At 32.3% G+C, this 13,761-nt stretch overlaps 1 protein-coding gene across 1 annotated transcript in view; it reads left to right on the top strand.

Annotated features, from left to right (window-relative positions):
* LOC144972274 (elongator complex protein 3-like) overlaps positions 1 to 11,513 on the top strand; it is a 16,959-nt gene extending 5,446 nt beyond the window's left edge. Inside the window, exons 4-17 of the mRNA XM_078913360.1 lie at positions 1,075 to 1,122; positions 1,770 to 1,840; positions 2,858 to 2,921; positions 4,057 to 4,125; positions 4,737 to 4,891; positions 5,275 to 5,355; positions 6,166 to 6,246; positions 7,257 to 7,383; positions 8,120 to 8,192; positions 8,693 to 8,813; positions 9,083 to 9,239; positions 9,540 to 9,767; positions 10,214 to 10,295; positions 10,831 to 11,513. Coding sequence (XP_078769486.1) covers positions 1,075 to 1,122; positions 1,770 to 1,840; positions 2,858 to 2,921; positions 4,057 to 4,125; positions 4,737 to 4,891; positions 5,275 to 5,355; positions 6,166 to 6,246; positions 7,257 to 7,383; positions 8,120 to 8,192; positions 8,693 to 8,813; positions 9,083 to 9,239; positions 9,540 to 9,767; positions 10,214 to 10,295; positions 10,831 to 10,910 — 1,437 coding nt within the window. The 3' untranslated portion in view covers positions 10,911 to 11,513. The remainder of the gene's footprint in view (positions 1 to 1,074; positions 1,123 to 1,769; positions 1,841 to 2,857; positions 2,922 to 4,056; positions 4,126 to 4,736; positions 4,892 to 5,274; positions 5,356 to 6,165; positions 6,247 to 7,256; positions 7,384 to 8,119; positions 8,193 to 8,692; positions 8,814 to 9,082; positions 9,240 to 9,539; positions 9,768 to 10,213; positions 10,296 to 10,830) is intronic.
* The last annotated feature ends 2,248 nt before the right edge of the window (positions 11,514 to 13,761 follow it).

A 13,761-nucleotide genomic window follows, 5' to 3' on the forward strand; every position in this document is an offset into this window, starting at 1 on the left:
GACAGTTAGATTATAACCAGAAAGCAATTTCAGTCATTTGTTGGTGCAAAAAACAGTTGAGTTGTGAGGCCGTCAGATGAAATATAAGCACCTTGATAATATCGAAGTTCGTGAGCCAGAAAAATAAAGAGTTTATTCAACATCTATGTATGTATTTATTTCATGTTGTAAGATACTTAGACCAATAGGCCCAACCGAATGCTTAATTCTCCTTTTGATCGCAATTACAATTCAATTTGGAGAAAAAAATATATTATCACTACCTTTAATAAAAGAGTTACTAACTGAATCCAAGTATTGCCATTAGAACAATTCTTAAAGGATATGACGGCGTGTCTTTAATCCTCTTAATTTGCACTTTAAAAAATTGAAACAGGTCTGTGAAATTTAGATTTCTAAGCTCCCAAAGAAAAATTGAACGATCTTGATTTATTTTATTTCTACACCCATGATTTTCTGGGGAAAAAACTGTTATCTTGAGGAATACAATAAAAAACCCAATCTTTATTCCAGACTTTTTATTTTGTTTTTGTTTTTGTTGGGTGATCTATCATCCATGGTCATTTGCAGATGATTTGTCTAGTCAGAGATTTGATCTCATACCATGATCTCAAACAATCATTCAAAATATAAATTCTGACCGTTTTTGCTGCATTCAGAGTAGATTGCTTTCATGTATAATCTTAATCTAGAGGAAAGTGATTTTTCTTGTGGACAGGTTATTTGGAAAATGTCACTCAACACTTTAGTTTCCAAGAAATGAAATTGCAACTATTTCTATGAATCTGGTCATATTGTTTAAAGTATCTGATTGTTTTGCATGCAGAGCCAAATGAAATGAACCTAAACTTGCTTGGGCCTCCCATAGGGAGCCATCTGTATTAAGAGTTTAACATCATGGCACAAGACCGAAGGGCTAGAGCTCAGGTGGTCGCTGGTCCGGATAAGTAAGTATTAAGAGTTTTAGATCAAGTAGTACGAGATTACTCTTCACATAGACTTTGCACATATTTTTTTTTTTTTAGAACGAATTCACATTTTTTCTAAAATAAATTGTTTTGCTATGATCAACAGAAACTCATCCCTAAGCTAAAAGCCAAACCAGTTCGGACAGCGAGTGGGGTAAGTTAAGAAAGGGTGGGACAGGGCTAAGCATTTTTATAATATGATACACATCAGAAGGACTTTTTTATATGGAAAGAGAAGTCCCTTTGGTTAAATTAATATGACTAATTAATGTATTTATTTCTTTGTTTACCTTTTTTTTTTTTGGGTCATAACAGAACGCTCCCTGTTTTATAAACATGTCAAGAATAGTGAAGATATTGTATAAAATGGCTTGTGCATATATTTATTTTTATGATTTGTAGTCAAGCTTGGAATTAAATTAATGTGTTTAATTACTTTTTGTAGAGGTACAGAATTAGACTTATAACATGACCTCAATCAGGTTCAAGGGTACAAGCCGGCAATTAGGCACTTTAATGATATACCTGTCCTTAAGGCATTTTGCTCATATTTCCCTTATCCTTTAGAAACAGACATTTAAATTTGGTGGCCGCTGTGGGTTAAAAATTATATTGCATTTGTCTAAATGCTTTGCATGTTTCATTCTATATATAAAATGCTAATCCAAAGATTGTAAAATACCTGAAGCATGGTGCCTACCATTGTTAAGTGCTATGTGAGCTGAAATGTCACCTTTTACCTTTTTTTTCTTTTTTCTTTAACTAAATTATTAAAGTTTTTAAATTCCCCATCTCCACCAGATTGCTGTAGTGGCTGTGATGTGTAAGCCTCACCGATGTCCTCACATTGCCATGACTGGTAACATTTGTGTGTAAGTGACATATTGAAGTAATCTTAGCAGCACTGGTGGACATATGTACCACTTGTTTTGTTTTGTTTTATTGAATCTCTTTATTTATCAACTGTCATTAGGGCCTATTTCAATGCAAGATTTTATATAACCAGTGTCAGCCTCGACTGTAGTGCTGCAAAATGAACCAGAATGAGGTGGCTTGCATAGGGCCGCACACCACCGTGGTTGTGTCAGGTACACTGTCTCCAGGAGACAAAGCAGTGACTATACAGTTGAGCCATGCTTTAAATAATCATACTTTCAACTTTCTTGTACTCTTTATCCGCCTCTTTTCAGCCTCTATGTTAAAAAAATATTGTTTTGCTTTTTATTGTGGATTTTGCTTGAATGTTGAATGATTATACAAGTGATGGCAGGTACACATTTCATGATTCAAGGAATAATTTTTGGTTTTGAAATCATTTTTTCTTTTTTCTTTTTATAAATTATAAAATTTGAACTTGGGTCTAATGGTGAAGAAAAAAAATCGTTAAACAACAGTATGTTATTTACTAAAGGCGCCAAGTTTGACCTTTGATACAGTTACCAATCATTATATTCATGACAGAATTGTAAAATAGGATTATTTGCCATCCATTTTTTTCTCAGAAACTCTTTATTCTATTATGTAGTATTATTCCGTGGGGGACAGAGGGAGGGGATTCCAGTAGCTCAATTGTGTAGAGCACCACCCCATATGCATACTGACTTAGTTCAAATTTGTATTGTATGCTTTGTTTTTTTTTTTCTGCTAACTTTCGATCCACCTAATAGTGTTTGGCTAAGATAGATCTCGTAGTTGACCAACATTCTATTTGAAGGGTAGCGAACTATTGTAACTGTCAATTTAACACTGCAGAAAACTAGAATAATTGCTGCTCCATGGACTGCATGACTAAAAAATTACTTTTATTATTCTTGAGCATTGCTATATTCATGACTTGTATTCAAGACCAATTTATGGATTTGATATGTTGATATTGTTTGAACCCACAGGTATTGTCCAGGTGGTCCTGACTCAGACTTTGAATATTCTACACAATCTTACACAGGATATGAGGTAGGTGGGGTTTACTTTTTAAGGGGTGTTGCCTTATGTTCTTATAATCTGTAAATAGATTCACGAGGATGAGTGAAACCAGGCCTTGTAGCACTCATAATTGTTGGTCAGATTTTGTGCCTTCAGATAAGACTAGTCGTGCAAAATACTCCACCCAACTCGGATGTTTACAAGCTGGAGAATGAGGTCGATGAAAGACCATTCTGTGAATGATGAGGGATGTACCTAGTCTATCCTTAAAAGACCTAATATTCCCGAAAAAGGAGATAGAATTTTGAATCCATTGGTCATATCTTAGAAATGGCCACATCATCACAATAGACTATGCCTATTTGTTTATTAAAATGAAGTTTGAATGCACTGTTGAATATAGTGCATTGGCCTGACATATAAATTGCCAAAAAACCCTTTGATTACTTGGACTTCAATGAAATGTTAGTGTTTTGAGTCAATATATACATTTTATTTTCTTTTGTTTCAAATATGCAACAACAAATAATTCAGTGATTCTAAAGTCAAAACCATAGTAGAGTAAGGATTTTTCTTAATGTTGAATGGCTTTAACTTTGATACAGTTCACTCTGCTTAATCGCACACTTCGCTTATACACTACACATTCCTGTGATTATTGTTCGATATAATCATTCTGCTTTATCGCACACCATCTCCACTTAATCGCTACACCTTGATTCTATCTTGATTAGAGTGATCACCAATAGCCATATGAAATAAACGATGCTGTTCCCATTTAACATTGGCGAGATTGGGACAAGGGTTTATAAACAGCTAACATAGAAAAGAAAGCAATCAAAACTTCACGATTACTATTCTTACAAACAATAATTTGTACATTTCATTGTCAATAAAACATAAAAAAGAAAAAAAACCTTTTAATAAGGCAATGTCTTAAACATGACAGTCCCAAGCACATAAAAAACCCAGAAGGGAAGGTCCTACATGAATGGTACATGAAAGCTGGTGTTTAGATGCTATTATTAGCTCTCCGCTTAATTGCACTTTACTTAATCGACACTTAACCCAAACTCCCCGAGGGTGTGCGATTTAGCAGAGCTTACTGTATTATTATTTAATTATTAGGTTATGCCTACATATGTTGTCAATGGTATTTCTCCAGCCCACATCTATGCGTGCCATAAGGGCCAGATACAACCCATACCTTCAAACCAGACACAGAGTTGAGCAGGTGAGAAATGTTACAAAGAAGTACACCGGCTATCAGCTTTATCACAATGCAACTGACATCCTCACGATCAATTCACAATTATCAGCATTATTATCATTATGATAATCATCCTAACCATACTGACTATCTCTACCACCATCATCATGATGATTATCATTCACCTTGACCATTTCCACCACTGTCATCGTCAATATCAATGTCCTTCTTTCGCAATAAGCATCTCAATGATCATTGTAATTGTTTACTTCATCTTCACTTTATGACTATAGATGAGCATATGAAAGACCTTAATGTGTTTTATTCTTAAAAACAAAGAATATCTGGAGGATAAGGTATATTGTAAATTTCAAATGAAAAGAATATCGATAGGATCTTTATTAAAATGATTAAATATTGATATTCACATTTATATTGAGTATATTCATGGTTTAACTATGTTCATTGAGGTTGGAAATGATTCATTTGTTATACTGTACAAGATGATATCTGCCATTCACAATTTAGCCCGTTCAAGGACATGAGTTACCAGTCCTGGCCATTGACCACACGCATCATCACTTGATTTGATGTTAAGCCAAAACACTGTACTCTTCCTAATATTATTGTTACAGCTCCAACAATTGGGCCACAGTGTAGACAAGGTTGAGTTCATTGTGATGGGCGGAACTTTCATGAGTCTTCCCGTAGAATACAGGGACTACTTCATCAGGAATCTCCATGATGCCCTCAGTGGTCACTCCAGCTCTTGTGTGGAGGAGTCTGTCAAGTAAGATTCTTATTTCCTCAAATTACTGTTTTCTGTTTACTTTTGAAGTATCAGTCTTTTTAAAAATATTTCTAGTTTTGTTTTGTTTTTTATTTTATTGATTATTATTTGATTTTGTTACAAAAGTGTTTTTCATAACTATTTCTTCGTATTTAACTATTTCTTCGTATTTATCGCTCTACTTTAAAAAAAAATTTTAATAGCTTTAATGAATCACTTTTTTCTGTTTTTTTAAAGTTATTTTTATCTTGTAATCGTACCCTGTTCACAGTTTCAGCTGCAAAATATTCCTGATTAATAGGTATCCTTGCCTCTTTGTCAATTGAAGGGCAATTATTTTTTTTTATTTTAATTTGCTCAACTCTTTGTAATCTCTTTTACAGATATTCAGAGAAAAGTGTAACGAAATGTATTGGCATCACCATAGAAACGAGGCCTGACTATTGTCTCAGGAAACATCTCAGGTGATGAGCATGATTATCATTGGATCATTTATGGACTTTGAGTGATTTCTTAATCAGTCTGATCAATGTCACTTCAGTAGTGGTGTTGTGATTAACCCTTAACAGGCAGGGTTAAATTTTTATCTAATCTAACCTGGTATCTTACCATTGTCACCAAAAAAAGCTTCAACAACTCGGGCATCACTGAAACCCAAGTCATTGAAGCCCATGTAATATTGCTTTTACTCCTCTCTTGATGAGTAAGATGCCATCTCAAGTAAAAGTTTTTTTAAAAATCAAACTCTTTCTATAAAGGTCTGATAAGAAAAATCTATGTAGAACAACTTACTGTCATGTTAAGGGCCTTGGTTTGATCAGTCTTGTATTAAAATTTGTTTGTTTTGTTTTGTTTTGTTTTTTTATTGGGGGGGGGGGGGGGGGGGGTTGTTTGCTTGTTTTTAAAAATAAGGTTATGATTTTTATATGATATAGGGTTTGAAAAGGTAGTGGATTTTAAAATTAAAATTGACAAGACTGATAGTAAAAGATAAAGATTAAAGGCTAGTAATACATATCCATCATTACTTTCATTTACACACAATGACAATGATTTATATGGCCAAAATGAACACACACAAAAAAAAAAATAAAAGGTAATCAGGTAACTAGAATTTTGTCTGTATGTATAGTGTCATCAATGACATTTAAATTTAACCTTAAAAAATTGGTAATCTCTCAATAAATGAAGTAAGAATTTTTTAGTTTAGGTAGCATTTTTACCCCAAAAAAGTTTTGAGTAAGCCAAATTAATTTTTTTTTGTTTTGTTTCAGTGATATGCTCAACTATGGCTGCACCCGTCTTGAGATCGGTGTCCAAAGTGTTTACGAGGATGTGGCTCGTGATACTAACAGGTATGTCAGAGAAGTATTGTATATATCCTTCAATGAAGCAATTTTGTAGTCTGTATTTTTATCTAGTGGCTTGAGGGAGTATTTTATGTTACTGTAAATGAATTCAAAATCTAGCAATTAATGGACTGAAGTTCAAGCACATTTCTTTTCTCTTATTAATCTCATCTCTTCATTTAGGTTTAGATTTATATTAATCATTAACTGTTTTTAGATTTCACTATAATTGTAATTTATTGTACACAATAAATATTTGTTAAAGAATATTCTGTAAAGAAAATTCATTGAACAACTATTCGTTTATGAATTTTAAAGAATTTTTAAAAATAATAATATAAAAAAAAAAAAATTAATTTAAAAAAAAAAAAAAGAATATATATATATATATATATATATATAATATATATATATATAATATATATATATATATATATATATATATATATATATATATATAATATATATATATATATATATATATTTTTTTTTTTTTTTTTTTTTTTTTTTTTTAAAGCCTGAAAAGGAAAAAATAAGTATTTAATCTGGAATATGTTTAATTGGCCTTTGCACGAGTGAGATGTGGCTATTAGTTCTATGCCTCTGCATGGACATAGAATCTGCATGGGCATGGAGAGAAATAAAACCCATCCTATAATATGTTTGCAGAATGAGGGAGGATTTAAAAGACAATATGCGGCTTGTTTTGCTTCTTTCTTTTGTCGTCATAAAGCTGTTTTTGGAAGTAAACATTGCTTTAAAATATATGAAATATATTTAAATTTACAATGATTTAATCAATAGTTAGAACTATTGGAAAGTGGTTAGGACAGGAAAATAAAAGCATAGATAAATACTATGCAACTGCAATATTTATTTTATTTTATTTTATTTTGAAAAATTTGTATATTTGTAAATACTTTGCTTAATGCTTCCATGCAACAACGGATCAAAGATTTTCAGATTGAGAACTGCATCATCATTTTTGAAAACCATAGATATTAATTTCTTTTCAGGGGTCATACAGTAAGAGCAGTATGTGAGTCTTTCCAAATGTCAAAGGATGCTGGGTTCAAAGTCGTGTCCCACATGATGCCAGATTTGCCAAATGTTGGATGGGAGAGGGACATTGAACAGTTTATCGTAAGAGTTAATCAGCAAAAATATCTGAAAATCCTCATCAAAGTGTTGTGTGATCCTCTTAAGAACTTATTGGAAATGTGTTTGACCTCTCTATCAATATCTTTGGATGAAACAAATTTTAACTGTTTTTTTGTTTTTTTGTTGGTTTTTTTTTTTTTCCGCTGAAATATGTTTTTAACCAAGTTATAGTTTTGGAACACTTTTAAGAGTGCTTCTTTCCCTTAACTTTGTACATACATTTAGAAATATTAAAATTTTGTTCAAATTATAAAGGTAGATATATTTTTTACACTAAAAGCTGAATGATCAAAATGAAATTATAAATTTTTCCTTCCTGGTTGCCATTAGATATTATTACCCATTTCAGAAGTCTTAAGCTTAGCTACGCACAAGCCTTTATACATAAATTTTAGCATTCTTAATTCTTTTGATTCCGATATAATCAACAATCAAAATTCTTTAAATGCTATTCATATGATTACAAGGGAGATATTCATCGTTGAAATTGATTCTGCAAAAGTGATTCAGTATCTGCATTACAGGAGGTTTCAATAGAATATTCTTAAGTATGGAGTTGGTGTCCTTATTATGATCTGTTTAAAATTCTAAATGGTCAAAAGTTTTGTATAAATTTCTGATTTATGGGATTAACTGTTAAGCATTGTGTTACCATGCCATTAAAATCACAAAATGGTATGTGTCTACTCTCGTTTCTTTCCTTCTATCTTAATTTCAGGAATTTTTTGAAAATCCAGATTTCCGAGCAGACGGTCTGAAGATTTATCCGACATTGGTCATTAGAGGAACAGGTGTGTTGCAATTCATGATTTGGTTTTCTGCTCTCCAAAGAATAAAAATGATGTTTGTTCTCGTTTTAAGAATTTCAGAAATATGAAAAAATCTTTAAGTGTTCATCACTCTGGATTTAACTGGTAGAAATAACATCTTTTGTGCTGCGCTGGCTTTAACATGAGTTTGTTTTAGGTTGGATTAGTGTATTTTACTAGAACGTTAAAAATAGTGGGTTTGCATTCTCAAAATGTATTTCAATACACTGGAAATGTCTGTCCAAGATCCATTTTTATTTTGATCAACAATATACATTTTTTTTTCAAAAGTCCTTAATGAAGGAGTGAATTTGTAAATACCCTATTTTTTTTTTCATGAAGTAAACAGAAAAAGTAAATTTTTTTTACTCTTTTATTCCATACCAATAAGTCAATATTTTTAACTGCAACATGCAGACCATTTTCCCTAGAGCTCGTTGCATATATTACCAAATCATATTCAATTTCAAATACCTCCCTAGGTTTGTATGAATTGTGGAAGACTGGTCGATATAGGAGTTATCCACCCAGTCAGCTCATAGATCTGATTGCCAGAATTCTTGCTCTGGTTCCACCTTGGACTAGAATCTACAGAGTACAAAGGTAGGTTACAGCTGTGTTGGATTCTTAAAGATTTGTTTCATTTTTGAGCTCATTATATATTTTTTTAGATATTGTAATTTCCCAATTTTTCTTTTTATTTCAAATCTAGTATCTATCATGGTTTGTTTGTTTTTACAATTAATTGTAAAGATATTTATCAAATCTTATTTAATTCTTTTGTATCAGCCTCTATAACTTAAGTGATGATGATAATTGAAGTAAATACGATGATGACAATTAGCTTTGATATTTTTGTTTCCTATTTTCAGAGACATACCAATGCCTTTGGTTTCAAGTGGAGTTGAGCATGGAAATCTTCGAGAGTTAGCCTTGGCTCGTATGAATGATTTAGGAACCCAGTGTCGTGATGTTAGAACTAGAGAAGTTGGCATTCAAGAAATTCACCAAAAAGTAAAACCAGAGCAGGTTTGTTTTATTTGTTTTGTTTCCTTGTTCAAATTTGTAGATACATTTTGTTGTCTTATCAGGATATATTGCGAGAGATATGTTTGGAATATTGGTTATAGATTTATTTTCTTGAACCATATAAACAATGGCCTTTTCAATCCTTCAAATAACTTTAATGCTCTCCAAATTATTATTTTTCCCAAGGCAATTGATGCTTCAGATCGATCTTCATTTTCAGTTTTTAAATATTTTTATTTATGAAATGTTTTGTTTTGTTTTGTTTTGTTTTGTTTTTATCAATTATTAATTTGTTCTTAGGCTGAGTTGATTCGGAGGGATTATGTGGCCAATGGCGGATGGGAGACTTTCCTGTCATATGAAGATCCAGAGCAAGACATTCTAATTGGATTGTTGCGACTCAGAAAGTGTTCACCAGACACATTTAGACCTGAGCTAGTAGGGGGATGCTCCATAGTGAGAGAATTGCATGTATATGGCAGCGTTGTTCCTGTCCACTCTCGTGATCCAAGAAAATTTCAACATCAGGTTTGAATTGTTATTGTTTTAAAATTTTATTTTCAAATTCAGTCTCTTTGGAGTATTGGTGTTCGGTAATCATTATGAAAGCATAGAACAATTGTTGGTTGCCTAAAGTCTGACTGGTGAAAGCTACAAAATATCATCTGTAATCCCATGAATCTCAGTAGGGTGTTCAAAATAAGTGTTCAATTTTCCTTTTACTCTGAGAATTAGTGATGTATTTTTCAAGTTACCTGTCCATTAACTGAAAGATCAAGATTTCAAGACCTAATCAAGGTCCTGGGATTGTCTCTCAAGACCTCAGAGCTTGAGCAGTGAGCCTAAGTAAATGCTGCTTCTAAACTGTCTTGAGTATGTTCAAAAGTGTGTTAAATTAAACTATATGAAAAGTTTTAATTCACTGTGGTAAAGACTGTGCAATACATGGTAACCTTCTTGTCTTTTGTTTTCAGGGATTTGGCATGTTGTTGATGGAGGAGGCTGAGAGGATTGCGTTGGAGGAACATGGATCCAGGAAAATAGCTGTTATATCAGGTAATATCTATACAAGTTTCATTCAGCATGACATATCTCATAGACATTGTAATATTCACATTATAAGCTGCTTAATTTAGAGACAGTCCCCCCCCCCCCCCCCCCCCCCCCCCCCCCTGTTATCAAACTGTGATGTAAATTTCAGTGGTTACTTGCTTTAAAAAATAAATAAAAATAAAAGATTTGCTAAATAAATATTGGGGTCATAATTATAAATTTGCAGTTTTGCAATTGTGCTTCACAAATATTCGGGGTTTTTCCTTTTTTTTTAAATTTTTGTTCAATGATTTTATTTTGATGATTGATGTCCTTAGGAAAGATGCTTATGATTCGGATTTTTAAGACATAAACAAGACATTTATCTGGGTGACCCCTTCCCAGTAAACAACAAAACCATTCTTGTTTGTAAATGATCAAGAACATTGATGCCATACAAATACTGTATTGTGGTGACAAGAAAATATTAATATGTTTAGGTTGAGAATCAATAATTGTTCACTCTATTTTGTGCTTTTTTTTTCTATTTTCTTTTAAGGTGTTGGCACAAGGAATTATTACCGAAAGATTGGATATGAGCTTGAAGGCCCTTACATGACTAAGGCATTGGCTGTTTGATCATCATATACAGAATCTTATCGAAACATTTGCCAATTTTTACCCCCATTTCTGCCCACTATATTATTCCATATTGGATGGTGAAAAACTTGGAACTTACCCATATGTGCATTTAGCTGGAGTGACAGTTAAGCTAAAATAATCTGTTATGCAGTTTTCTCAAGTCGAGTTTGGATTTAATTTGTCCTGAGAATGGCTCTTACTTTCATGTCCCAAGTACAGAATAGTGGATTGTTTCATAGTTTACAAAGTTCTATTCTACCAATATAGAGATTAAGAGATAAAGTCTTGTCTTATAACACTTATTTCATTTCAATGTGAATTATATCTTCTTCTTCTTCTTTCTAAACTAAGGTTTTATGGGAATATTACATTCACCTTCTAATTAATATGACCCTTGGGTAGATATGGAGTGTAAGGAACTCAAGGAATTCAAAGAGTTTTACCCTCTATGATGGTTATATTCATTATCCTTCTATTGTAATAATGGATGAATCTAGTGACATTGTTATCATGATATGTTAAAAACTGTTGTTAATGTCATAAATTGCAATACAAAGAAAAACGATGAATAATAAACTGCTCCAAAATGTTATTGTTTGACACTTGGTGTTGTGACAATTCAGTTTTTTATATATGATTATGCACTTCTGTTGATTTTTACCTTGCCTAATACGCTTCCAATTATTATCCAACCGGCCTAATGGAATCAAATTTTCATCTTCTCCAGTATAAGATGGTACAGAACACACAGGTCAGGTCAGGAATTTGAGTTTTTGAGATTAAAGTTAGATGAAGGAGACCATTTCAATTTTAAGGAAAGATGAAACAGAAAAGTTATTCCTTCCTCTACCACCTCTTATAATACTGCCTACCTTACTTATTGCAAATCCTATGACAATCTCTCATTAAACTCACGATTTAATTATTTGCCATACCATCAGCTCTCTCTGCTCTCTGGTCCACAAACTTGGCAGCATTAACTATATTTTACCGTAAATCCACATTGATGATTTGCAATCTGTTGTGACACAGACCTTTCATTCATAGTAAGGATCTCCAACTAAGGGAACATATTGTTTCCGATTCACATTCTCCAAAGAGGTGATTGCATTATTTTTTTTTTTTAAATCTTATCCCAGAGAAGAAAAAAAATTCCCCTGACAGTGCAGACTGAAAACTAAGCTGTTTGAACTTGTGGACTGTAAAAAGTAAAGTTATTATTAAAAATGAGTGTGACAGTTTCAAAAAAATACTAAACATATAACGTTTAGGGCTCAAAACCCTTCTTCAACAAATTAGCTGAAGAAGGGTTTTGAGCCCGAAATGTTCTGTGTTTAGAATTTTGTTCTTTTTTCATTTTGTATATTACTTTTCTCATTACAGACAGGCAGGTTGTTGGTAAAATATAGTGGTAAGGTTTCATATCCCATTATCTGTTGTGACTAGTGGCTTTCTATCCCTGTCCTGGAATGAGAGGAATTGGTTTTGCCCAGCACTGGCTGGAGTTCTTATCCATAAGGGAGGCACGTGGTGGTATTGTGGGCTAGTATATTTTATCTCTTGAAGATATTTCTCCCAGTTAATCATCTTTCTTAGTGACTGCGTTTTAGGATGGATTCAATAATAGAAACAGAGCTTTTTTCCCCTCTGAATCCTCTGTCATTTCAACTCGACACCAAATTAATACAACAGAATTATCCTGGATTTACCAATTTACCATGGAAATGAAACGACTCATTACTAATAAAGCTTATTCAACTATGAACAAACCACACTCTCTTATAATCTTATACATATTCTTAGGCAAGAACAGTCAGGAAATACTCATGATACAACAGAGAATGCAATCTCTTTTTAATTTTGGTTTAAGCAAAGTGAAATAAGAGGAAAATAAAAATAAAGGGTTAGTCACTCATGAATACTGCTGTCTTAAGGAAAAAGACCATATGCCCACTATGGGAGGACAGGAACCCCACACAGTCACCTCCCTTTTCCTAGGCGTTAGTATGACCAATCTCACTCCCTTCCTATCCCACCAGAAGGTACACCTTCCCCAGCCCATGGGATAAGAACCTTTTTTCTAACCTCAAAGAACTCTAAAACCGTTAAAATTTCATTAAACTTAAACTCCATTGTATTTTCAGCACTGTAAACCCATTGATTTTTTTTTTTTTTTTTTTTTGTGGTTAAATGCTCAATTAAACTACATTATTTAATATCATATCGATATTTGATTTTTTTTTTTTAAACCTTCACTGAACAATATCTGTTAATTATATAATAACACAAAAAAATACTTGTCAGGATTTTGAAGCGTTATTTAATTACATGAAAATAGTTTACAACAATTCAAATAACATAATTCATAATATTTAAGTTGTCCAAGCAACACCCTCTTGAGTAATTCACCACAGTCATTCCATTTATACATAGAATTAGAATGGTTGTCAAATGTTTATACCAACAACAAAAAAACAAATAAAATAATGATCTAGTTATAAAAAGCACGGTCTTATTACAGCAAAACAAACAAAATAATGATAATACTAATAATAATACTAATGATGATGATAATGATAATAATAATAATGGTAATAGTCATCATCATCATGAAGGATGGAACCCATCTTTATGGATCTATGTATAATAGTTTATACGTCAAAGAAAGGTCATAAAGATCTAATAATTTATCAATGTATTCTTATTTCTTGTTTGCTATTACTCCTGTGCACTTTGAGTAATATGCAGAATATTTCCGACAATAAAGAAAATTTGAATTGAATTGTGTAAGTCATGATAACATATTTATTTCTAGGAACCAAAGAGTGGCTGTGACACTTTAAGTCAA

Source organism: Berghia stephanieae, chromosome 1 (genome assembly GCF_034508935.2).
Source record: "Berghia stephanieae isolate SIO BIC M18660-M18661 chromosome 1, UCSD_Bste_1.3, whole genome shotgun sequence".
Lineage (NCBI taxonomy): Eukaryota > Metazoa > Mollusca > Gastropoda > Nudibranchia > Aeolidiidae > Berghia > Berghia stephanieae.